Source organism: Patagioenas fasciata, chromosome 1 (assembly GCF_037038585.1).
Source record: "Patagioenas fasciata isolate bPatFas1 chromosome 1, bPatFas1.hap1, whole genome shotgun sequence".
Classification (NCBI taxonomy): domain Eukaryota; kingdom Metazoa; phylum Chordata; class Aves; order Columbiformes; family Columbidae; genus Patagioenas; species Patagioenas fasciata.
Window position 1 is genome coordinate 131085649 of NC_092520.1, and position 27482 is coordinate 131113130.

Below are 27482 nucleotides of genomic sequence, written 5' to 3' on the forward strand. Positions count from 1 at the left end.
TTTCCTCATAAACATTTTAAAACATGCAAAAATATTAGGTAAATCAGATCACCCATGCCTACATACAGCATTGCAGCACATTGAAGAGCTATGATTGCCCTTGTTAAAAGTCATGTTTCCTCTTCTCCCTACATCATATTAAAATCCCATCAACTAATACTTCAATTTGAGACTGTCGAGGGTTTTGATTGCAGGGTGACAATAAAACCCTGGCAGATGTAGTGTTAACCTCCTCTCCCCCCACCTTCCCCCTTCAGCCCCTCTGTCTCCCTGCTTCCCACTAAGGACAGATGATCAGGAGGGAAAGAAGGACAGAGAGAAGAGAGTTGGAAAAATGAAAAATGTCTTACTAATGCTACTAATAAGAATAGAGAAAATAATACAAAATATACAAAACCAATCTTGAAAGTCTGCAGAGCCAGCACCCAAAGTCCTGGAATGGACTCTGCAGCCAACCGGGGCTGGATTCAGTCTCTGACTAGGCCTCAGTTCACAGGGACAACTAAGAAGGTCCTCTCCTAATCTCAGCCATAAGCAAAAAGGAAAAGGAGGAGATCCTTGTGATCTCCCACTTTTATATGAAGTATTCACATGAATGGGATATTATACTTCATTGATCAGTTTCTTGGTCACCTGTTTCTCGTTGCCCCTCTCGCGAGAGCTGTATCCATTTGTTATCAATAAGTTTGCATTCCATTGCTAGGTTTACCAAAACATGTATCTGGTTCTCCAGGAAAATGCAGCTAAAATGAAAGCTTTAGCTGACAGGCAAATTCACTATAAGAGAAACTTGTTTTTTAACAAAACCAAGACAGAGACAGATCTTCTGTTTCATCCCTCATTAGGAACTTCCTTAACCTTCACAATATGGGCCAAGAGTTTCTTTGCCTTTTTTTGCCATGTTTGTGTCTCTTTTTGAATCATTCCCTTAAAAAAGCATCATCAGTTGGCCCTACATACTCTCAGGTAGGGTTCCTGACTCATAAGCTTTAATCATCAGGTAATTTCTATGCCATCATGGGGAAGGTTTTACTGAAATTTTTCTCCCTCCAGATTTTAATCGTGGTTTTGTAATATATTTGAGTAAGTATGCATTCTTTTCTACTTTGTTTGCTTGGAAATATTCTCAACTTTTTGCAGGATGGCTTATTACTCTTAAACTTCTCCTTTACTGTGGTGCTTAGCCTTCCAGACTTTATGAAGGAAAAAATTAGGAGAGAGCCTTTTTGAAACATTTTCCTTGAGCCTTTCCCTGACTGTTTTTCAACAATATGCATGATGCTTTTGAAGTATTTAATCAATCTAGTTGATGTCATTAATTTCCTTGTACCATCTCTATGCAGTTCTTCCTGAAAGTTAACTGCATTTTACTGCAGTCACATCAAAGACTTCTCAGAATGTGTATGTTTTCGTCACTGACATGACCTAAGATCTTTTATCTGAAGGCTGATGGCATTATTGACATTTGTTATTGTAATTGAAAATCTCGCTTTCTGTCAGATACCAAAAAATGATTTGGGACTCAGGTTCTTGTCTTATTTTGGCTAGTTTGATCTTTCTTTTTACTTGAAATCTGCTCCTACGATCTTCATTAATGAATTAGAAACATAAACAGATTTTCAAATAATTATTCACTGTACTAATCTGCTTCTCAGTGCCCCAAGGCTGAATTGCTAATTCTAAAGATTTTCCAGTCAATTTTTAAATAAATATAATTCTGTTAAGGCGCAGCTGCTGCTGCCCTCCACTGACTGAAACCTCTGCATACTTGAGTTCCGTTCTGTAGTTGCAAAGAAACTGAAAGCACTAGTTTCAGAGCAAGAACAGAAGTGAGGGTGGTTTTCAGAGACTGCCCTTAGCTCTTCTCCTTGTCTCTTGTCCAGCTGAATGTCTGAAACCATATCCTGAAAAGCGGTGTTTTTAGGTACAACAAACCCTTTTCCTTGTTGCTGACATGAGCTGACAAGTATAGTTAATAATAAATAATGTGTAATGCATAATACAGAATATAGAATCAGAAGATCATAGAATCATTTTGGTTGGAAGAGAGCCTCAGGATCATTGAGTCTAACCATAACCTAACTCCAGCACTAAGCCATGTCCCTAAGAACACCTTTTAAACCCCTCCAGGGATGCTGACTCCACCACTTCCCTGGACAACTTGTTCTAACACCTGACAATCCTTTCTGTGAAGAATTTTAACCTAATATCCTGTCTAAACCTCTTCTGGCAAAACCTGAGGCCATTTTCTCTTGTCCTGTCACTTGCTACTGGGGAGAAGAGACCAACACCCCCCATGTTACAATCTCTTTTCAGGGAGTTATAGACAGCAATGAGGTCTCCCCTCAGTCTCCTCTTCTCCAGGCTAAACAGCCCCAGTTCCCTCAGCTGTTCCTCATCAGACTTGTGCTCCAGGCCCCTCAACAGCTTCATCACCCTCCTCTGCACTCTCTCTGGTACCTCAATGTATTTCTTATGATGAGGGGCCCAAAACTGAACACAGTATTCAAGGTGGGGCCTCACCAGCGCTGAGTACAGTGGCACAATCACTTCTGTAGTCCTGCTGGCCACACTATTCCTGATACAAGCCAGGATGCTGTTGGCCTTTTTGCCACCCGGGCACACTGCTGGCTCATGTTCAGACAACTGTCAACCAAACCCCCGGATCTCTTTCTGCCAAGCAACTTTCTACCCGCTCTTCCCCAAGCCTGTAGTGCTGCCTGGGGTTGTTGTGCAGGGCCCAGCACTTGGCCTTGTTAAAGCTCATACAATTGGCCTCAGGCCAATGATCCAGCCAGTGCAGATCCCTCTGTATGGCTTTTCTACCCTCCAGCAGATCAACACTCCCACTCAATTTGGTGTCATCTGCAAACTTACTAAGGGTGCACTCAACCCCCTCATCCAGATCATTGATAAAGAGATTAAACAAAACTAGCCCCAATACTGAGCCCTGGGGAACACCGCTCATGACCAGCTGCAACTGGATTTGTCTCCGTTCACCACAACTCTTTGGGCCCAGCCATCCAGCCAGTTCTTTATCCATCACAGAGTACACCCACCCAGGCCCTGAGCTGCCACATTCTCCAGGAGAATGCTGCGGGATATGGTGGCAAAGGCCTTACTGAAATTTTTGCAGGTGACTCAGTTGAGGATGCTATTTCCTCTAGGTGTTACATAAGGCTTGTGATTAAGCATCTTTCCCCTGAGAATACTTTTCAGTGGAATTAATGCCACTATTTTCATTGAAAAAGTTTTTGAAAAGTTTTGCCTGCTGAAAAAGTTTTAGATTTTGAAGAACTTTGAATTTTTCGCTTGTCAAAAGCCATTGTCTGTGAAAAATGTCAACCGGCTTCCAATGTGGACTGGACATTTTAGTATTTATATTTAGAGTTTTTAATATGTTTTAATTGCACTAATTATATTACTTCCATAGTTTAAATACTATGTAATAATAATTGTGTTTATGTTCATTGCAGTTTATAGAATTATGGTATATGTCACAGCTGGAGCAAAGTGCAGCATAGAAATATGGGATATTACAGGTGATAATCAGAGAGAATCTATGAGGGGGGAAGAACAGAAGAACAAAGTATTTTTGGGATGGAGTTTAATCCATTTCCTAAAGATATGTGGTGGTGATGATGATGTGTGCAAAGTCAGGGTCCCAGGACTCCCTCCAGGCTTATGCTCCCATTTTTCATCCCTCTCAGTGTGACAGATGAGAGACATATCCCTTAATGCCCAGGTGGGAAGTGCTCAGTTGTTGCAGAGTAGCATCAGAACTAACACAAACCACAATGTCGAGTGTTTCATTCAGCTCACACAATGCAGGAGTACACAGTGTTCTGCTGCACAAAGTTTTGCTTTGTATTGAAGTGCACAGCCTGGGCTTTGACCACTGCACTCAGTTAAGGTCCCAGGATGGTTTTTCTTTGCCATATTCAATTCACTAATCCAAACGCTGACCGAACATTACTGTGGAGAAATGGGCTCTGGTCACTTCAGCTGGCTATGTGCATATCAGCTGGTTGTAGTTTTTGCTTTCTTCATGAGCTGCCATTCAGCTGCTGGATCATACCCACCAGTTAGTTACTGGGCCTTCAGTGAAGGGGAGCTGACTTTCATCATTGTGCTTGCAAGACTTCCTTAGGGAACCAAATGAACCTACGGAGAAAGACAAGAGACGTAAGAAAACATGGCTCTTCAAGAAACTATGCCTTTCTAATTTAATTTCAAGCAGAGCATGGCACCAGGTTATGCTGAAGCCTCTGCATTGAAATAGAAACTCGCCTGCTATTTCCCAGCTACAGGTCTAATCTTCACTTTCCCCATCTTTTACTGCCATCTACTGCCTACGGCTGGATAGAGTCATTGTTGGACCAACCTGTTTCTGCTTTATTCTGTTTATTTAAGAGCTACAAGTTTTGATAAAATAATTGTTTCCACTGGCCTTGGAAGGTTTGTTTTAAATCTTTTTGATTTCCCTGTTAGCTTTTCAGCACAGATATATCATATTGAGCTACTAGTGGGAAAAAAAAAAAAAAAGGGTATTTTAGCTCAAAAGGGAAGAGGGGGTGCAGCCAGTGTAGCAGCCTTTCTGCATTTGATGATTCTCCTTGCAGGATTCCTGCCTGACTTCGGAAATTCCTGGGAAGGAGTAAGGAAAAGGGCTAGCTTGTAGAGCAGTGGAATGGGATTTGCTTTAATAGGAACTGGCTCATTTTTTATTACCTCAGACAATGCTAAATATGTCATGTTTTCAGGGGAAGGTAAATTCCATCACCACCTTACAGCTTCTTGCAGTGGTGGGGCAGAGTGAAGGGGAGTGTACCTTATGTTCATGAGAAGGGCTGAGATTTTATAATCACGAACTATCAGAGGCTAGGGCAGGAGATCTGAATTGCTTCTGTCAGCAGGGTCCCTCATGAGAGACACAGCATTTCATATGGTGTGGAACAGCAGTGCACTGACAAGGGACCTGCAGAGAGGGCTTTTGGGATGGATTAACTGTAATGGCAAGCTCTGGACATATTTGGGGAGAAATCATGGCTAAAGAAAGGAGAAGACAACCCAGAAAAGTCAAGTATTGCACCTCAGGATTTTTAAAACAAAGAATTTTTTTTTTTTTTTTTTTTTTTTATTTTGAAGCGAGGTTTTTGCTTGGGAAAAACAAACAAACAAACAAAACCAAACAACAAACGACAACCCTCCCAAAGATTAATTTAAACAGGGCTTTATAAAATCGTCCAAAATGCATCTTAACAGTCAGTCTCAGAGCATTACAGTTTTGAGGCCTAACCTGCAGCCAGGACTGGCAAAATGGCTCCAGGAAGCACCCCAAAGTTCTCTCAGGTGAAGGAAAGCAACTGTCTCCTTGGACAACAGCATCCTGCAGTGTGCCTCTCAGTATATGTACTGTCAGGCAACAACATCATTTGGGTATCGGCTGATTTCATCACTTCAGGAAACTGGCTGCAGGTAATGTCCTAACTCTTTAGTTAGTATCTTGTAAATGATCAGATAGGCTTAAAGTCAGGCAGAAATCAGTCAGAAAAGGTCACAAAAATGCTTCGATTTTTGCTGTTGATAAATGGAAGCAAGACTAGATGGATTTTTATTATGCTTGGCCCTTGATGGATTTCTTCTCCTGTCTCACATGCAACCACCAGGTAAGCTCACCTGAATGCACTGGCACTCCTGGTGTCAGAACAAAACAGGAGAGCAGGCTTCAAATTCAGCCTCTTCCATGTTGGTGTGACACAACCTCCTAGAAAAGCAGCCTTGCTGTCTTGGGCTCTCAGTCCACTGGGAGCTGTTGTAAGGTTAACAACAATTAGTTCATGTTGTAACACGGACAGGAAGCATAACTGGAGTATATGCATTTCACAGGGTCCTATAAATGCATAGTGAAAAGGCACAGTACTAGATCACACCTTACACACTTCTTACTTGGCAGAGCAGGATTCCTCTCTGCAATCTATTCTTTGGAGATCTGGTTTGCTTTAATGCAACTTAAGCTTTAAATTAAATGTAATTTTTGCCACCTCCATGCAGTCTGACACTTACTATATGAACAAAGTATTGAACCACTTAGCTACCAGCATGTCTCCTTCCAGACAGAGAGTTGCCACCTGCCTGCAGATACCTGCCCTGTGGCCCAGAATAATTTTTCTTTATTCTAGTGCTTTCCTTCCTACTTATAAACCTTTTGCACTGGCTCAGACAATTGCCCTCTTCACTTGCCACTTTTAACTTTTAAAAAATCTTTAATGCCTTGCCATAAAACCTTGAATTGACTATGTTTGATATATTTCCCAACCCATTTTCCCTGTAGGCATGTGCAGTCATATGCTACATTACAGCTAGTGGGAGCTGGCCCAGAGAAAAGGGAGAAATCTTGTTCCAGAAGAGCAGGCCCCAGACTTAAGAACTGAATCACAGTGCTCAAGTCTATTTTGACACATACTGCCTCCACAAAACTTCCAGAGGACAAGAAAGAAAAAAGCTGATGGCATACTTGGGAGCAGAGAAGGAATTTATTAACTCTGCAGTCTTCATTCGCCACGAGAGGCAAAAGGACAATCCAGTGCCATAGGCAGATATCACAGCATTCTTCATCTTGGTATAGCATTTACATATAACACACTTTCTGCAAAGTGCATAGGTAGAGGATATTCCTGGTTAGAGACTCTCCTCTGAGTGTATTATTTTCATATTATTCTTAATCTTGGTATAGTACTTACATATAATTCACTTCTTACAAAGTGCATGGCTCGAGGATACTCCTCAGTAACACATTCCTCTGAGTGTGTTATTTACTCTGTGTCAGAGGTTAGTTTACATTCCTTTTACACCTTTCTACTCATACCGCCTTGATTCTTACTGCCCTTGTACTTCCCGTAGTGATATGAAGACCATCACTTTAGAAAATATTACAAAGGCAGTTAACGCTAATGACTTCACAAATAACTATGAAGTGAAAGGGAAAGGGAGTGCAGTGTGTTCTGCATCTCTCCGCTACTTTCTCACCTCAACCCTTCTCACTGCTGCACTGAGCTGAGCTGCTCACACTGAGCCTCTGCCTGGGGTTTGATCTGCAGCTCCGCACCTTAGAACGACCAAGGCTCCCTATAGATCTCCAGCGGCTACTCTCAGCTCACCCTTGTCTTGCTGACCAAGCAGAGGGGATGGTGAGGGGTTCTGCCATCTGAACTTTTGTTTTGCCGTGCAGACAAATGCACATTTGCCTGTGACCTAAGAAAGGATATGCTGGGTATAGTTCTCTCTGTATGTGGTCTCTGTTCAGTCAAATTTGTGATTGTGTAGTTTGTGATGTGTGTATGTGGCTGAGGAATGGTTTTATGAGTTGAAATTTAGGTACTGTGTGCTATATTTGTTTGCAACTGTAGCATAAATTACAACTTGCAAAGTCCTTTGCAAATGTAGACATCTTGTTCCTTTGCCTTCTCACTGAGCCAACAGCTGGCTGTCATCCAGTCTTTTTATAATGGTAAATAAACAAAGATCCGGAAGCAAGCTAGTGTGACCTCACTACACAATTCAGTGCTTGAGTGAGCTAATTCCTTATCTTGATAAGGTCCTTCCAGCTATACTTAATAATCCATCAGAATAACACTGCCTGTTGTGCATTCATTTTATGTCACCTTAACCCCTAAGACACCGCGAGAAGCCTTGGCTGGAGCAATGATACAAAGGAGTATCCAGAGAACAAGGATGGAGGGGGCTGACCCTAATTCTGTAGGATAACATGCAGACGGATGCTGAGGCTGGGCAGTGAGTTGATAGGGGCTCCTCAGCCACTGGGTGAGCTCAAGGACGGCTCTAGCAAGCACGTCTAAACTCTTTCCTCAGTTTCTTCATTAAAAGCCACATTCGCATCATAGTACAGTGTGCTGGTTTGACTGAAAATGGGTTAATTTTCCTCATGCAGTTAGAAACCTTTCTTTTTCATAGCTAGCATGCTCATTATTTGGAGTTAGTTTGAGAACAAGAAGATAACAACCCAGCACATAGTTAATGTTTTTAATTGCTCTGGTCTGAGAGCCAAGGACACTCTGACTGCTCTGCCCACAGGTGTGAGATAGCAAGGAAGGGGGGGAGAAATGGGGCAGAGCTTGACTGACATCCAGACTGATCAACGAGAGTATTCCATCCCATTAGTGTCATGCTCCAGATTTAAGAGTGGGGCCTTCTGGTTGACTCTTCCAATCTCTCTGGCTTCTTGGGCACTTGCTCTTGTGTGCGTTTTGGTTTTTTATTTTTCTTGTTGAAACTGGGAGAGGTTTTGGTGCAGGATGCTTTCGCCATTTTGCAGAGGCCTCTGGGCTTTTCTGCCTTTTTCCTCTCTTTTCTCTCTCTGGGATCAACTTTAGGAACAGGTGTGGCTTGCTGGGACTGGCTGCTCTGTTGTGGATAGCTTGTAAAGAATTTCCTTGAGTATCTTTTATTTCTATTTTATATATATATATATATATATTTACTGGTAGTATATTAGTATCTTGTTATTTTATTAAACTGTGTTTATCTCAATCCAAGTTTCTCCCTTCCCTTTTGATTCTCTCCCCTGTTGGGGGGGTGCAGGAGGGCGTGAGTGAGCAGCTCTCTTGCTAGTTTGGGTTAAACCATGACATACAGTAATATATTTAAAGCTAATCAGCTACCCAGTTTTTGACACACTCGGGTTCTGATCAAAACTTTGTAGATGTCAACCCATCAACAGAAATCTTTCCTTCACTGACTGCTGGTTATCTCCTTCATCTCTTAACAAAGAAATAATCATTTTTTAGCGGCAGCAGCTTTTTCTCAAGTTCAGGTCTTTCAACTCTGGCCTGGAATCAGGTTCTTCATATCTCAGAGATATCCAGATAATAAGAGTTATTTTGCTCATAAACTTTTCAGTGTTTTACAACATATAAATCCTGATGGAAATCATTGACAGTCCTTTTAAGTCCTGCCATCTGGAAGGATCCAAAATTGCCTGTAACAGTAAATCTCATGTACTTCAACCAAATTTGAAACACATCCTCTGTGTTGTAAAACACAGCAGCCCTAAGAGTAAATTTGATCCAACACTTCCGAGGATAGTGCCAGGCTATGGCCTATTTTGGGATGGAGCATTCTTCATTTGCCATGCTGAGGCAGATGTACTTTACGTAGACTATCTACATACTCATTTAATATACTCAAATGGATTCTTTGGCAATTTTGAAGTATTTTGTTAATTTTATTTTGCCTGGAATTATTGATTAATGTGATCTCAATTCACAGAATTCTGTCATTGTCCAATGGAATTTTTTTTTCCCAGGTTCAACATTATGTTTCTCAGAGTGGGCTGGGAGATGCTTGCAGGACAGCATGAAGGTCAAGGGAGGATGACTTCTGGAGCTTTTGTTACTTTCCTGACACAGTAACTTTGTTGTATTTTCCAAGATCACCTCCCACAGCTTTAATGGGAGAGAAATTCTTTACTTCCCTCTTATGCCATTACTCTAAAGTATTCTGGACACAGGTTGGTGGGGCAGCATTTTGCATTTGACTGATGTACCCTGCAGATATTTAATCTATAAACCATTTTGATTCCTTCTAGATTAAAGGATTTACAAGACTATCAATATTTTCCATTAAAGTTAGTGTAATTTCTTTTTTCTTTATAAAAGCCTTCCAAAAACAAACATCCCCACTTCCCCCCCCCCCAAAAAAAAAACCTCCCCGAAAACAAAACCAAAACAAAACCAAAAAACAACTTGCTGGATCTTCTAGAACTGCTTTCAGTCCAATATTAAAGGTGCTACTTGGGAAGTAGCTGTTGACAATATAAAATGCAACGTGAAAGTAATCAAGATCAAGCAATCCTCTGCATTTTAGAACACACTTAGGGCTCAGTTCCAAGACCATTTTTCCACTGACTCAGCAGAACAAGTACTACATTTCATAGGTTATGATTTTCTAACTTTTTAAACTTGCTTTTGTAAATAAATATTATAACTGCAGCTTTTCAATACGGAAGGTAAGTAGACAGTTTAAATAATATGCCTGTGGTAGGTGATTGTATTATCAATGTTATGAAAATATCAACATGGCACAAGCTACAGTGAAGATAAGGTCCCAATTACGCCAGGGTGTGTATAAGATCACACTGGAATACTAGATATAATTTGAAGAATTTATGGTTTAAAATAAAAGTAAAGGCCCAATAAATCTATTACTTGTCCAGCTAGACATGGGAGGATCAGAGTTTGCAATTTGAAGGAAATTCTGCAGCTTTAGATGTGACTCCTTTCCAAAACTGGTAGGAAAAAAAGAATACTTGCAGATGTATTTTATAAAATATATCTCCAGAAAAATACTGTTTACTGTAAAGAAAAAAAAAATCAACATTATTTTTGTATTACATAAAATAGCTTTAATACATTAAATTATTTGGAAATGCTATATTGAAATGTTAGTTTCTGCAATTGTTGAAACAGAACCTTTCCACTTTACTGAAAGGTGTTATCCCATTTTTTCCAAGAAGTACAATTACAGAAATTTATTTGTATCTGCAAAATGTTTCCACTTCTGTGAACACCACATTTTCTAATTACAAAACGTGTTCGCTCAATCTGCTCTTTGAACTAGCCTATTGGATCAGTGTGTCCTGTCACAGACAGGTGAATGCAACCACCTTGTACATCATCCACCGTCTAAAATCTTCAGAAATCCTGTTTATCCCTCAGATTTCTCAGTAGAGCCTAGGGCCCCTAAAGAGCAACTTTATAAGTAGAAAAATTTATTCATATTCATAAAATATCAAATAGACTCTACCTATCTGATGTAGCTGTCTCATGGAATACTCCTGCAAATTCCCAGCAACCCCAAATTCTCTGGGGTTGGTTTAAAATCAGGAAATTTTTAGAACGGGGATCAATTTTAGCTCTTCTGATCTGTCTTTCTGTATTTAAGACTTAAACAGTACATTTCAAGATCTTTTCCACAGCCAGCATGAAGTAAGCAGGTTCTGCACAAATAAATGAAAGCACAGATTTCCAGGTTATCCTAGGACTCCAGAGGCTAGGACTGTAAAAGATGGCCCTGCAGGACTCAAAAGACGGAGCTGTTTGCCTGGGCTGCCCACACAGAGCATGGGAGGGATTAGTCACCAAAGGAGAGAAATTCATGGGGCATAACGAATGACAACCTATGCTCCCTGGTGGGAAACAGCAAGAAACAATGGGGTTCAAATGCAACCCCTCCAAGTAGGTCAGACTGCCGGCTTGATGCTGCAGCGAGACATCTCCTCTCTCTCAGGATCTGCAGGAGAAACCTCTCCTGAAGCCTCACGAAACAGCCTCATGAAAGAGCTCCCATGCCACATGTCCCAAACTCACACAGGTGTCTCATGTCCTACCCAACTTGTAAAACCAGCACGTTCCCTGGAAAAGAAATGCATGTATGTTCCAGGTGGCTACCCAGAATCAGCAGATACTTGAAAACAGAAACATTCATCTCTTTTTGCCTCTGTTCCTCATTCTACAAATGGAGATGGTAATCCCAGCTGAGTAAAAGATATTCATCAATGTTTATGATCCATGGGTGTATAATGGCAAAAGCCCCATGGGATCCCAGAGAAAGAAGGGAATGAATAATTTTGCATCTAATCTGAGGGTTATATAATATGCATTAAATAATAGCTTGAGCTGCACATCAAGTGAGGAGGATGAAAGGGACTATTGAAAAACAGCTCATTTGCTGAAAAAAGCGAGATCCTGTGGGAAGAGGAATATGTGATTATCTAATTAAGAAAAATATAATTATCCCTACCCTTAAGGAGGAAGAACTTCCAAGCTTACACGTACCCTCATTTCGAGTATTTCTTAACTTTGCAGCTCTACTGTCTTTTGTCAAATGAGTTTCAGTTCCCTTCCAAAAGTAAAACAACAATAAACCCCAGGCTAGGGAACAGTGATTTTGTCCCACACAGCCACCCTGACTGACCCAACTGAGAAGCAGGTCCATCTCTCAGGGCTTCAGCTCAGATGCCTTCCACTTGAGGAGCCAAAGCAGCAGTAGGCAAAGCATACTGAGTATGAGTCAGAGAGGTGTGAAACACCCATCACAAGGGCTTTCTGCTCTCTCTCTCTGCCACTGTTTTCTCTTGGCTTGTGTCTTCAGTATTTCCTTCCCTCCTGACAAGTATCTTAATCCTGAATGTTTCAGTCCCTTGTCTTGCATTTAGCGTAGCCCGTGCTCCCCAGCCGCCCTCTGCTTCCTGCCTTTGTTACAACTTGGGCAGCAGGAGGCACATGGAAGAGTACCAACACATTAGTCTTCTCTCTCCAGGCATGGGTGACTGGTGCCACAGTAACCAGAGGAATTGCAATTGCAAGTGTGACCTGCTCAGCTCTCCCCAGCTGGACTGTCCTGTGGTGCTTGTGCAGCACTGATGGACATGGGTTTCAAGCAGCAGGTAAGAGCTGGAACATGCTTGGTGCACCTCCAGACAGCATCTTCAGATAATTTCTGTACTGACCGTGTGCTAAAGAGTTTTTTCCAGAAGTTCATCACTTGGTGAAATCTGATTGCTAGTAGTTTTGAGGGGTGCTTTTTGTTCTCCCCCCAAATAGGAACTGTAAGACATGCATCTCTATCACAGTCAACTTTCAGCTTTCCCTTCAAAAGCACAGAGTTTCTGTAACTTATAAAGGTAAGTCCTAAAACAAATTCAAATGAAGGAAAACACAGTATTTTCCCCTCGTCTCCTTGTCAGGACTCAGCATCTTTTGCTGAAGTTTTCAAACAAGAAGTACAATTTCAGTCCAAGCTATCACAGTTCAGCCAAGTTATGAGCAACTTAAATGTTGCATTAGATTTGTATTTCCACCATCTGCAATGTCAGAAGGATGTTTTTGATGTGCTACAGATCTATTAATTAGCAAAGAGAGGCGGGAAAATAACTTTAAGGAATTTCTAGACATTTTTAGATACTTTAAAAAAAAATGCACCTTCTCAAACAGTGTTCCTTCTGGGGGTAATAATCAGGGCATGGGGACCCAGGCCGTGTTCTCCTCAACCCTGCTGGTGAGGGGAAAGGGTGCAAGGAAGAAGAGGAGACAACTGTGTGTCAACTGGTTGAGGAGCTGGTGTCAGTGACAGGTTTTTTGTTTCTATGACTATGGGACCTTGTCTGAGGATCAACATCTAGTTGTGAGAGGTGGGATCCACCTTTCTAAGCAGGACAAAGGTATCCTTGCTGCCAGTATGGCTGATGTGATAAGAAGGTCTTCAAACCAGGACCGATGCAGGAGAGAGAGTCATCAGCAGCCCTGTGAGGGAGTGAGACACAGGGCTGACAAGCGAAGGGTTTGGGGAGATGTGAACAAAAGAGAACACAAAATTGACAAACGAAAGCTTAAGCCAAACTCAAGCATTTGCATGTCAGCAAGGAAGTGCTAACAAGGCAACATTATTGAATAAAAACTCAGACCCTTTTCTGGCAAATGTCAGGGTGCCTCTCTGCAGTGCTTGTGCACCAATGGAGGAACAACCTAAGACACTAATACATGCTGGGGGCCACCCATTTTGAAAGCAATTTTGCAGAAAAGGACCTGGGGGTTCTGGTGGACACCAAGTTGAACATGAACTAACAGTGCAGCCTTGCTGCAAAGATGACTAACAGTATCTTGAGCTGCATTAGAAGAGTTGCCAGTAGGTAACTCCACAATTGTGAGGCCATACCTGGAGTAATGTGCCCAGTGCTGGGCTCCCCAGTATAAGAGAGACATGGACATACTGGAAAGGTTACAATCAACAGTCACAAAGATGATGAAGGGGCTGGAGCATCTTTCCTAGAAGGAAAGGCCAAGAGAGCTGGGAACGTTGAGAAGGCTCAGGGGATCTTATAAATGTGTATAAATAGCTGGAGTGAGAGTGCAAAGAGGATGGAGCCAGGCTTTTTTCAGTGGTGCGCAGTGACAGGACCAGAGACAATGGGCACAAACTGAAGCACAGGAGGTTCCCTCTGAACACTGGAGATAAAGCTGTCTGGACATCGTCCTGGGCAACCGGCTCTAGGTGTGACTGCTTGAGCAGGGGTGTTGGACCAGATGACCTCCAGAGGTCCTGTCCAACCTCAGCTATCTTGTGATTGTTCTGTCCTAAATTTTACAAAAGTTGTTTACAACTAGTTGATATGAAGTATTCAGAAATGTAGAGATGCAGAAATTAGTTCTCCACATGCAACAGTTATAATTTTTTATTACCTAAGTTGGTGGATCATTTTCTTCCAACACAATTTTTTAAAAGAGATTCAATAGTGAAGCAGAGGAAATGTATTACCAATTGTCAGCAAGAAAAAGAAGTTGTTAATTAATTCATAAATTTGATGTCTCAAATGCACGTCAGTGTCTGAATTTTGATAATGCATTTGACTTGGCATAATAAGCCTTCCTCTGAAAATTCATTAAAATGAGCACCCTCTTAGAAATTCCCACATACTCTGGAAATGTAAAAAGACACAAAGTGACGTACTCTTAAAATAATGAAATTAACAGAGATTGGAGGTTTAAAAATTGTGGGACAAAAAATTTTTGTTTCTTATGTGTACAGTAGAATGCAATGAGGAGAAGAGTGATAATAATTTCTATTCAGGATTTAGAAAATGGTGTAAGTAACTGAATTGGGAGCAGTGATGCCTGTGTGGGTGGAAACACCTCTGACGGCTCCGAAAGCATTTTGAATTTCAAAACAGCTCTCTAGTTCATTAGTCTCTAGAGCAGCTGTGCCTTAGCCTGCTTGCAGTTGTGGAAGGGTCTGCATTGTGGTGTTGCAGCATCTTTTCCTTTTGAATTTGACACCTGTCAAACCCAGGTTCCTGAGGAGTTTCAGTAGGGGAGACCTCAAGCAGTTTAAGCCATACCATGAGGAGTGCCTTCCCAGTGAGCACCTCCTCTGAGATGGCTTTTCAGCTGATGCTGGCACTGCTACCTGCGGGATGTTCAGCAAGGGATGCCCTCTGTGTGCACAGGCGCAGGCATGTCGCAAGAAGAGCCAGAGGCCACGAATGCATGGCAAAGAGCAAATTTTATTTTAGTTACCTCTCTACTGGGGGATCTCCGAAGTAGCACCTAAGCTCCCAGGCAGAGTTGACACGAGCAGGGATGCAGGCGCTGCAGCAGTTCAGCTGTGTTAAGAAGATCACCGGGCCTGCTGACTTTGCCTGTATTTCAAGGCTTCAGGCAGGCGCAGCCTCCCACTCTTTCTCACAACAAAGCAGGAATCTCAGACATAGTGATAAGTTGTCTAGAGTTTCTCACAGGCCTATCTTATCTAACACAGAGGTTCTACTCATCAAGCACACAAGGTCAGTAAAACAATTAGTGTGATGTATATGTTTTTTCTACAGACTTAAGGATATTTACATTTAACCAACCTCCTCACCATTCTTCTGATATATTCCCATATACCCTCCAAAGACCTTTAATTTTGTTATGGAATCACAGAATGTCCAGAGTTGGAAGGGACCCACAAGAATCATTGAGTCCAACTCCTGTCCCTGCATATGACAACCCCACAGTTCACACCATGTGTCTGAAGGTGTTGTCCAATCACTTCTTGAACACCGTCAGGCTTGGGGCCATGACACCTCCCTGGGGAGCCTGTTCCAGTGCTCCACCACCCTCTGGGTGAAGAACCTTTTCCTAATGTCCAACCTAAACCTCCCCTGGCACATCTTCCTGACATTTCCTTGGGTTCTGTCATTGGTCGCCAGAGAGAAGAGATCAGCACCTGCCCCTCCTCCTCCCCTTGTGAGGAAGCTGTAGCCCCATGAGGTCTCCCCTCAGTCTCCTCCAGGATGAACAAACCAAGTGACTTTAGTTACTCTTCATACGGCTTCCTCTCCAAACCATTCACCAACTTTGTACCCCTTTTCTGGACACCCTCTGGTAGCTTTATATTCCTTTTATCCTGTGGTGCCCAGAACTGCACACAGTGCTCCAGGTGAGGCCACACCAGTGCAGAGCAGAACAGGACAACCACCTCCCTTGCCCGGCTGGCAATGCTATGCTTGATGCGCCCCAGGACATGGTTGGCCCTCTTGGCTGCCAGGGCACACTGTTGGCTCATGGTCAACTTGCTGTTGACCAGAACCCCCAGATCTCTCTCTGAAGAGCTGCTTTGCAGCAGTCTGTTATGAGAACTACCACTGAATTGTCAAGAAGTGGGGATCAGTAGGGAGTACAAAGTGGAAAAAACAAACAAACAACAACAAACCAACCAACCAAACAAACAAAATCAAAACAAAAAACATGGTCTTTGAATGTTCAGGTACAGAGAAGCAAAGCAAACCTTTAAGAAAGCAGAGAAGGCCAGGTGCATGAAGTTTCATCCATCTCATAGGGAAAGATGGACACAAGGCAGAGACAACTAAGAAAAAATATGTGGTGGGAGTGTGGAACAAGGACAGGGTGCTGGGGTGCACACTGCAAACGGGAGCAGAGCCATCACTGAAAGGATGTGCAGGGAGATTGTACAAAACCTGGGGGAAGAATAGGGAAAAAGAAGAGGTGGGATGGCAGGCCAGGAAGATGTGAGGGTAGTGGCAAGGAAATGAGGTAGCAATGGGACAGTGGGGCTGAAAACTTGACATCATCAGCTGCAAACTACGCGACGCCATGAGAGAAAAAAGTGCCGATGTAAAGAAATAGTGACCACGCCAATGTAAACACCCACCCAGCCACTCACCAGCACGCTGGTGTCGCCAACAAAACGGACATGCACCCACAGCCATCTGCCTGCGCCACCCTGCGGACGAACCCTCCAATGCCCCTCTCATGCTGTCAGGCATGGAGGTGTGGGTGTATGCACCCACCCGTCTACCACGGGTACACGCGGGAGGCAGCTTGGCCTCGCAGGGCTCTCACGCAACACTGCGTCTGTGCGTACATATTAATGTGTATATATATCCACACACGCAGCTAAGCACCCGTGCGTAGGGGTACGCCTGTGTGTATCCACCAACACGGATGTGCGTGCACACGCGGGGCTCAGCTTCACACCGCCCCCCCCGGAAACACGTGCACGCCCCACGCGCGTACACACACTCCTGTGTACACACGCGCACACGTATATATCCTCACTGACGCGCACTCACGAACGGCCGAGCGCATCCATCCACCCACCCACCCACCCACCAACTCTCAGGTCATGTCCCACGCGCTCCAACACGGGGACGCCGCTGCGCGCCGCCCGCTCAGTGTCGGCGCGGCCCCTTTAAATGCTAATGAGGCGGCGCGAGTGCTGGCGCCGGCCCCCGCTGACTGTGTTAAAACTTCGGCGGGGCCATTTTGGGGACAGTAAGACCCAGCGCGGGCCCGCGGGAAATCCGACGCCGAGCGCCGCGCACCCGCCCACCGGACACCATGAGCGAGGCGGCGGAGACCAGCACCGGCAGCCCGGCGCCCCCCACGGCTACCACCAGCACGACAGCCGCCGCCACGGCCGGAGCCTCTGTGCCGCCGTCACCCGCCGCTCCGGACGCCAAGCCCAAGAGCCCCGTCAGCAGCGCCGCACCGGGCGCGGCGGCTGGCGAGGCGGCCCCCGGCACTGCTGCTGCTGCCGGTGCTGCCGCCGCCACCACCGCAACAGCCGCTGCGGCTGAGACGGAGAAGAAAGTTCTGGGTGAGTGCTGGGATCCCTCCCACCGTCCCGGGGCACCTGCGGCGGGAGCGGAGCGGGGTGGGGGGGGGGCAGCACATGGCCGCCGCCCGGGGTCCAGCCCGGCTCCCCGCCCCCGCGGCTGTGAGTCAGGCTGCGATCGCGGGAGGCGGCCGGGGGGAGCCGAGCGGCGCCTGGCCGGGACGCCAACTCAGGAGTTGGGCGGGAGCACCTGTGTGCAGCGGCGGCGGCAGCGACGTTCACTACCCCGCCCGGTCCCGCGAACAGCGCCGGGTGCTTCTCCGAGGCCGGGCGGTGATAGTTCAACAGCCATGTTGAACGGACTTCTGGCACTTGCCGCCGGCCCCCTGCCCTGCGGGGACATCCCCCTTGGAGGGGGTTCCTTGTAAGCCGCGTGTGCGCCTGTTTAATTTTAAGGTCTTCTTTGTGCAGCTTTTCTATCTATAAGGAATACAGATTTAATAATGCCTCTAGGATTAGTGTGTTGGGCTTTTTAAGTTTCTATTTTAGCGATAAAAATGCAAGTGAAATGCGAAGTTGCCATCACTGCTCGAGCGCAGTACATAGCTAGTGTTTACTGTGGTTAAACAGGATCAACTTGTTGAAAGAGACAGGGCTTCAATCTGAAGTGGAAACAGGGATCTATTGTTTATAACTGCGTAGCTTTAAGAGGTTAGTCAGGCAAAGCTGAAGCTGACTGTTAGTGTACTAGAGTCACAAACTTCACTAAGGAAAGACAACATCTTCTGTTCTGAAGGGAAAGACTGAGGTCTTACTGCAGTAGGTAGCAGAACCAGATAGATGTCTTCTCTGGAGCTGAGGTTGGAAGGACTCTAGCAAAACAGAAATTGGAGGTATATTTTGCGTGATATTCCCATGCTCTGTTATCTGATTTGTCAGTAATCAGTAAAGGCACATCCATATCTGCTGCTACATCTGGCTGCTTCTTACTGTTAAATGGTTTGCTTCATTCTTGGTAATGTTTTTATCTTGTTCATGTCTTGCTATTTTGGGGGGGGGGGGAAGGAGTGAAGACACAAGTGCCTTTCCAGGTCTAGCAAGAAAAATAAAACCACCACAGTGATGTTTTTTTTGCACACTGGCCTTATTATTAGGCAAGCTTTTTACAAGGGGTTGTGAGGAAAGTGGTCGTTGATAATGCTAATTGAAAATTGACTTATCCAAGTCTGCCTCAAATGTCTCTGTAATTATCTTCTTGTAATTATGTTAGTTTAAGTCTTCTCTTGCAAAGATCCTATTAGAAGCAAGGTCTAATGCTTGCCCAGAGCATCCAAATGATTTACTTATAGGAATAAGGATAAAGGTTACTCAACTTTATTTTTGCTTTTGGTCACAGGAAGCTTTGGCTTTCCTTGTCAAAATTAATGAAAAGGATATCTAGTGATGTCTATAAGTGGCTGATGATTGTTTCCTCTGATGGCATCAGAGTACAGCATCTTGTAGAAACGTGGGCTTTTGCTTGTTGGTGGGGTGAGTGTAATCACATCAACTACATCCTCTGTCTTGTCAGTAAAACTGGTTGTAGTTTCCTCTGGGCTTGTCTTCCTCCTGATCTCCCTGCTATGACAGCTCAGGCTTAACAATGGCTGCACCGTGGCCATGCGGATGTTCAAGGTAATGCTATTGACTATGATGTTCTTACCCTGTGGTAATGCTTAGGGGAGACTGTAAGACTAGTGTGGATAGGGTATGGTATGTCCTCAGTATCCTGTCCTAGGGAATACATTGGAGACTCACTCTGGTCTCTGGCAGCTTGTGTAAAAGGAGCGATGTTGTTCTGTGTGTGAATTTCTTTTTATTAGTGGAGTGAGTTTTTGACTACTTCTCCTTCCACCAGCTTTCTGACTCTTCTGGGGGGTTTGTCATGCTTCCTAGGCTTCTCACTCTCATCCTAATCTGATTGAAGTGGGCCAACAGATTCAATAGCTATTTTGCAGGGGAGGGAAAAGATGATAGTGGGGAAATCAGTGGAATTAGCCTTGTTTCTTAGAGCAGACTAAAACCTGTGTGTGCCATGGGCACCTGTTTCTCTGCTTCCTCCACACCCCTTTTCTTCCCCTGTTGACTTCATGAGGTGAGCTTTTGCATGTAGCCAGTGCCTTGGTGGTAGCAGTAGATGTCTATACCTAGAGATGTCCCCATGGAGCTAAACTTAAAAGCACAACTACAAGTGTTGATGCTGAAGACTGTCATTGTTGCCAAATAAGTGCTAGGTAGTGAAACTTCATTTTTTTTATGTCTGTGAACAAGAAGTCTTGGGAATGGATGCTGTATTAGGTAGAGCACTTTCCTCTAATAGCTGTCTCAGTCTTAACAGTTTTGCTGCTTCTAAATATGAACATCTTCTGCTAAAAAATGTATTAAAGAAGGTGAAAACCTTCATTTCTAGAAGTGCAAAGAGAAATAGTGTGTACAACAGGAGTATTGCAATGAACTGCTGTTGGCAAACAGTCCTACTTTAGCTCTGTATTCAGGAGAGGAGGAAGAGATTACTCTTTGTCAGAGGGATATATAAGAATGGTAAGACTGCATGAGACCAAAGGTCTGTCTAGCTGTGTCATATCCTAGTGGATGTTTAGGGAAGAATACAGGTGTTGAGCAGATGAAGGTAACAGTTTGCATTGTGTTCTTCTTGCCTCGAGCAGACTGGCTTGAACTTCTGAACTGGAGATTCTCTAGACTGTATTTCTTTTAATTGGCTCTTGGATTTCTCCTCTGTCTCCCAAACATATGTAAGGTTTTTTAACAAGCAGTCATCTGTAGGTGACAAGACCCTTTTCATAGAAGTACCATGTAGATTGCTTAGATAGTTATGGTCATGCTGTGTAATAATTAACATCTATTAAAGTCTAGAGACCAGAATTCTCCCTTTCCTACAAGTTTGAAAAGTACAAGTTTGTGGTCTCCACCCAGTTGCTGAGAGGGAAGGAGAGGTTGAACTACCTCCATCCTCCCACAGGTTCCTGTATGTTGGAGGAGCAGGTTTTGCTGGATCCTATAAGGCACTACAGTATGGCTTCTAAGTGAGATGCTCTTTTGTTGTTGTGTGGGACAGGAGCTTGTCTTGATCCTACAAACCTTGGAACATAAAGTTTGTCAGTTTGTAGCTGGTAAGTTGTAGGTGATCTCTAGAAGTAGGAATATAAAAAGAATAACAGCTTGCAGTATTTCATTTGGTTAGAGTGATAATGCAAGAAAGAGCTTGTCCAAAATATGAGTGTGCTGCCTCTTGCTTGAGAGAGTTGCATGGTGCTGGATACTGGTGCTGTGGGCAGTTCTGGTTTCCAAGGAAGAAAGGAAGGATAAGTCTAAGTGAAAGAGAGGACTTTCAAACAGCGATGTTTCATGTCTAGGTACTAAACTAAAGAGAACTGATGAATGACAGTGACATTTTTCAGCTTTGCTGCCAATTTCTGGGATAAGAAATAAAGTGATGGATGAGCAATTCTGAAAATAGAGCTAGGCTTCATTCTAGATGCTGTGTGGTGAACTCTTGGCTGAAGAACAGCAAGTTAAAGCACTGCTATCTGCGACTGCCTTAGTGTAGACTGAAGTAGAGATGAAGGTACACTTTGAGCATTAAGGGAACAGAATGGGTCTGGTTATGACTTCATGTGCAGGTATAAAAGTATTATTAACATTCTTGTACTTCATTAGACTAAATTCTTTACCTTTGTCTCTCCAGCCACCAAAGTTCTTGGCACAGTCAAGTGGTTCAATGTCAGGAATGGATATGGCTTTATCAACAGGTATGTTTAAATTATGATTGTCATATTTGTACTGTACTAAGACTCATGGTATGGGTAATATACCATGTGTTAGTAATTGCAACAGAGACCTAAAGACCTGAGTACAAGTTCATGCAGTTGATAGACAGATTGGGCCAATCATTGATGTAATGTCAGAGGACTTATTTTCCTCCATCAAAGGTTATGTTTATGGGGAGAAAACAAAGTGAAACTCATTGCAGAGTTTCTCTCTTACTTGTTTCTCATGTTTACTCATACCACACTGAGAGGAAATACTTCTGGATAAAAAAATCAAATGTTAACTGATGGGTCGAAATACCTACTATAAATACACACTGAGATTCTCTGAAAGTATCTCACTGAAAATACTCTAGGCCTGGGTTCACAGAAATTTGCTCTGAATTTTTTTCCCTTCTCTGAATGGCATTGATAAGCTAAATAGCTGTAAGTGATATTAATCATACTCATGGTGCTCAAGACCCATGCTTCCAAGTTACTGGAGGAAACTGGCTTTTAAGGCTGGGATATCTTTGGAGCTGAGGGGCTTAAATGTCTTGTGTTTTATGAGAAATGAAGCTCCTGCATGGTAAATGCTTGTCTGGCAAGTTATTTTGTCCTGCAAGTCTTTGAGCTGTTATACAGCAGGTAGAATCGGGCAAGTTGGACACTGTAGATAGAGGTAAAAGAGCCCCATTTCACGGATCTGAAGCCGGTTCTGGTACAGTATTAATCCCAGTCTCTGGAATCTACTATCCAGTGTTATGTAAGCTTAGAAGTAAAGCTGGAATTAGGAAGTACTCTTAGTCTTTCATAGCAATTTATGTGGGAGTCTTCAGCTAGATATGGTGTAGTAATTTGTTAGCTATCTTGCTGAACTGAAGTCTACTGTTACTTGAGTTCAGTGCAACAAGTTTTGGATTATGCATTATCTTCACAAACTCTTTCACCCACCTGTTTCCTCTGTTGAGAAGAAATTGAGTGAACAGATAGTGGGGTCTAGGCTGTTTCTGTTTCATGGGAACACAGAATCAAGGTCTCAAACTGTCTTCATGTTTTGGATGTGGAAGCCTGAACCAGCTGGCCTAATCTAGACAACCCCATGTTTGTGTCTGGGTCCCCTTCCAGGAGACTCTCCTAACACCTCTGGTGCATGGTTGCTTTGAGTTTCACTGAAAGGAGAGCTCTGTTAACAGCTGTGGCCAGTCCTGTTGAGAGTCTTGTTTGACCTCTGGGATAACAGCTCAGGTTGCAGGCCCTGTGGAAGGTTTTTCAGGGGGGTGGAATTGTGGAAGGTGAGCAGTCCAGTCATTAACTCTTCCCTGTGTCAAAACAAAATATTGAACATTTGCTGGAAGATTATAGAAAACCTTCTCTATCCCCTCACCCTTTTGAAGGGTGGGGAGGCCTTTCTGCTGTGGAGCATGTGACCCAGGAAATTCAGAATAGGGCTTTGGTAGTACAGACTTACACAGAATGTATGGAATCTAGGGGATGTACCACAGGCTGGGGGAAGGATGGTTTCAGTTGTGAAGTCAAGGATTTCTATTTAAGTCTCTTAATCTAAACCCTTATGACTTTCTTTTCACAGAAACGATACCAAAGAAGATGTGTTTGTTCATCAGGTAAGACAGCAGTAATTGTACTTTGAGATGCATGCTATAATAGGTTTTTCATACAGCTTCCTCAAACAGCCACCCAACCTTGTCCTGGCTTCTTAGAGTATTTACCATAAATACCTTGAATGGACTTGTTTGTTGAAATTTTCAGGAAGGAATATTAGGGTTTGTTTTTGTTCTTGCTGGAGTTGTGAATGAAAGAGTAGGTGTTATAACCGTTCATGTTTTTCTTTTGTCTGCTCTGATTTGAACACTAAAGGTTTTTGGGTTTTTTTGATGTTATTGTTTTATGTGGTTGTCCCTTCCCAGGGGAGATGACTCCTCTGCTTTGTCAATACCTTGCTGCTTGTTGTCTGTCCTTCCTGCCCCATTTCCTCATGTTCCTTGTGTCTTCTGTTTTTTCCTACCCTCTTCATTCGCAGGTCTGTTCTGTCTGCCCTCCCTGGTATTGGAGAGAAAGTGATCTGGTCTGGCTCTTGACCAGCCTGGATTGCCATCAGCTGTTGCTGCATGAGGCAGCTGCTCTCTTACTAGAGGAGGAGAAAGGTTGTGTGCCAAGTGTGCCCAAGCAGAGGGAGGTAGCCCAGTGGCTTGTCATTGGCTAACTTTCATTGAACTGTCACTAGGCTGTTCTAAGTTTATACTATGATTTATCAGGTCACAGGCAACTAATAGAAATATAGAGGATGTTGTCTCTGTGCTGATATAAACTGATTAGTTGGCTTAGATCTGGTTTTGCATAATCTGAAGCTTTTTGTTCACTAGAAAATGAAATACTACCCTTGGAGCTTGTTCCATGTGAAATGTCTGCAGGCTCATGTGATTCTTAAAAACATGAGCTTTTTCTGTGGCATAAGTAGCAGTATTTCCATCAAATGTAACTGGGAATCTTGCACTCAGAGTTGGTTATGGAGGATGAGATGTGCATATGCAGTTGTGTTAAACATGCTGGTCAACATCAATAGTTAGTTTACTTTTTGAGGCCTCATGACTCAATAGCCTGTGATAGCTGTTTCTCTGGGTCAAGGAGTGTAGACCCATTACCCTTAAAACAGATGAAGCTGGGGGGGAGTAAGTCCAGTGCCTGCAATGAATGAAGATGTCAGGAAGTATGTGCTGTACCTGTTACCAGTTCAGCTGGTGGACTGGGAGTGAGAGCTTGTGATGTGTGTACCAATTTCTAATGATCACCCTCCTTAATGACCATGTGCTGTGTGCACACTGATACAGATGCTGCATCTGTGGGCTGATGGGAATGAGTCCAGAGAAAGGTTGTAAGAGTTGTAGTAGTAGAAACGTGTTCTGGATAAGGCAGCACTGTAAAACTACCTGGAAGACAAGTGAGGTGTCCCTGAGACTTGTGAGAAGTTATCTTGGAAAATGGTTGTCATGCTGATGATAGAAATAACATGGATTGGTTGTTATTCTGCTTGGGATTGCTGCATGCAGAGATCTAAACGGTGAAGCAAGCTAGTATTGTCTGTGCTGTTTAGTGTCCTTCACCGAAATGTAAACTAGTGTTTGTGTTTGGAACTTGGTGTTTCAGAAACACCACTTCATGTGCAAGCTTGCATCTGATTAACCCTGTTGTTGGACTGTGCATGGCAGAGTAGATGCTTCCAGCTCTGGTCTGGGTTGGCTGCAATCAGGTGTTCCTCAGCTCTTGCATCTTGAGCTGTTCCTGTATGCAAGTGTGCTCGCTACCAGAGCCTGCAGCTTTCTGGCTGGAGCTCCTGCCTGAGCTTTTGGCTTGGCAGGGCCAGCAGATGGGGCCTGCCCACAAGGGAGGCAAATTGACTGTGTAAGCAAACATCCTGCTGTGACCTCCCTCTCCATGGTTAGTGCTGGTTATCACCCACTCCTCATGCCATCCTGGAGGGGCTGGATTACGTGCCTAATCCCTTCAGAATAAGGCTGACCTAGTTGAATAGATACAGCCTCCTCCCTGGCATGCATCTGTGGTGGGGAGGGAACAGTCCGATCTCATGATTGGAACAGGGGTTAATGCTTGGTGTGTAGCTATTGGATGCTATTTATAAACCTAGTACAGATTAAAATGCTTTTCTCTTTAGGGCATGCATGACTTGATTTGAGTTAACCCTTTGTCTTGCTTGCAGGGAACCCAAACAGTGTTTTGGGGAAGGGCAATTCTTCACCTGCCTCATCTTGTTTGCGTCCTTGTCCAGTTGCTTCACACCAGGTGCTATCTAGGGCATTGTTACTTGGAGGTGGTGCAAGCAAAAGGGATTGATCTGCCTTGTTGGGTGGAGTGTATCTCAGGGGGAGGAGGGTCTTTCTGTTTAGAACCATTAAAAGTGTCAGTAGCCAGAGAAGTCCAATTTAATTAGGCATAATTTGAATTAATAAGCAGTGAAGAGGAGTTAAGTTCTTCTGCACATGTCTTTTTCTTCACTGGATTGTATTCATTGTGCATAACCTCATGTACATGTGCTGGTAATTGGTGTAACAAATTTTGGCTATTGCTGTGACAATACTGAATGTGCACATGATGTGGTGATATCATGAAGTTATGGAAGGACCTTTTCCAAACAAAACACTGAACTAGCTCTGAAGACGCTCATAGCTGTCTGTTCATCAGTGTCACCTTTGGAAAGGAAAGGCTCTGTCTTAATTGTTGAGTGCTGTCTGTGTTAACAGAAAACATCTGTCTTTTTCATCAAAGAAGCTGGAGACTGCAGGATGCTGGTGAACAGTAACAGGGAGAATAGTACTCTCTCTGCTCTGGATATATGGAGTAAAAGTTTTCCCACCAAGCTTGGAGCTTAAGCTTGTTAGAGGTTTGTTTCAGCACTGTTTGCTGTTACTGTTGCAGCTGAAGTAGTAAGTATAATAGTATAGTTGTATAGTTTCTGCTCTGAATGTTAGGATTTACTCAAAATTGTTCCTGGTTGTCTTTACAAAATGAACCCCAGCCTACTGTGTAGCAGCTTCTATCTCCTATTGGCAGGTTATTTCCTTGCAAATCTGAATTCTGAAGTTTCTGTCCCTAAAACTGGAACTATTAGATTTATCTTCCTTTACACTTCATGGAGGATGTTTGAGGAGCTTGATCAATCTTAAGAACACCCTCTGAAAAGAAATCTGGCAGTCCTTTCTCCCTCTGTACTTACAAGGAAGGGGAAGGAGTTTGAAATACAGCTTGTTGACATATCTGTCACATGCAGAACACAAGTATTGTGAGTTTTAGTTGTGTCAGTACAAGTGGTGGTCGAAGAATTAAACCCTTAATCTGCAGTGAAAATAATGATATTTAGTATTAGAATGTAACATTTATGGAAAAGCAAACACCTTCCACCTGGTTTTAGAAATGGGGTAGTTATGCCAATAGGTCAGCAGAAAGCAAACAAAGCTGTTTCAGTTGATGGTGAGAGTCTCTGCTTTGTGAAGTAATTCCCAAAAGAATTCACTTGAGCAGCTAATTCTCTTCCTGTATAAAAAAAAAAAAAAAAAAAAAAAAAAACCACACAAACAAAAAACCCAAAACCAAACATCAATAACAATAGAACACACCACACACAAAAAAACCCAAACCAGCCTACAACACCAAAAAAACCCTCTTGGGTTGTTTTGTTTTTGGTAACAATAATATTTACACTCTTGCATTTTTCCTGAAGCCCTTCAGGGACACTGCAGGGTACAGGGAAAGGTGTGGCTAGATGTAGGGCTAAAAGAACATGCTAACTTATTGCCTAAAATGCAAAGGGGACTCTAGTTGGCAACAATAAGAATACTTTTCCTAAACTGGTCAAGCTCAACTTTAAACTGATTAGAACTTTTTGTTCAGGTGGAAATATTTTTGAGCTACTGTTGACTGAATGGCTGTAGCTGCCATGCATGGGCAACAACTCTGCTGATCTTCATCCTGCTTTTCTTCCACTGCCCTGTATTACATTTCTTAAGCCAGATTTGTGCCTTGGATTTCTGTGTGTGCTTCTCTCTACTGTATCTGCACCTGCCTTCTTCATGCTAACAAAAAATACCCATATCAGAAAACTTTTAAGAGGAGAACTTCTGTAAAAAACTGGCTGCTAGATTGGCTTTTACAATGTTTTTGGTTTGGTTTTGTGTGGTGGTGTGGTTTCCTACCCCTCTCTCCCCACCTTCTTCCCTAGCCTCTTGCAGTTTGATTACCCGTAAGTAATGAACAGATAGTAAGCTTGTCTTGCTAACTGCCTTTTGTGGAATTCTAGAAATACTCCACGGGGGAAAAGGCACCTATAGCTGCCAGGCTGGAAATGGCTGGTGGAGGTTTGAGTGTTGCTCTGTGTCGAAGGAGATTTTCAACCAGTTTGGATCCAAAGCCTAATTTTGGGGAGTCTCCCTTACAATGCTTAGATAAAGTGCTTATTTGTTACACCAGAGTTCTAGTAATTAGTATCTGGTTACTATGAGTTGCCATTGT

General features: G+C 43.4%; 1 protein-coding gene and 1 long non-coding RNA gene across 2 annotated transcripts in view; one reads left to right on the forward strand and one right to left on the reverse strand.

The window, feature by feature from the left end:
- LOC139829174 (uncharacterized) lies at positions 1–18009 on the reverse strand. The gene is made up of 3 exons (XR_011741525.1): positions 17885–18009; positions 5680–5812; positions 1–4164 (listed from the first exon to the last, which is right to left on the reverse strand). It is a non-coding gene; the product is annotated as an uncharacterized lncRNA (long non-coding RNA).
- Positions 17318–27482, forward strand: part of YBX3 (Y-box binding protein 3) — a 25088-nt gene continuing 14923 nt past the window's right edge. The window contains exons 1-3 of the mRNA XM_065848207.2: positions 17318–17676; positions 21380–21443; positions 23032–23065. Coding sequence (XP_065704279.1) covers positions 17418–17676; positions 21380–21443; positions 23032–23065 — 357 coding nt within the window. The 5' untranslated portion in view covers positions 17318–17417. The remainder of the gene's footprint in view (positions 17677–21379; positions 21444–23031; positions 23066–27482) is intronic.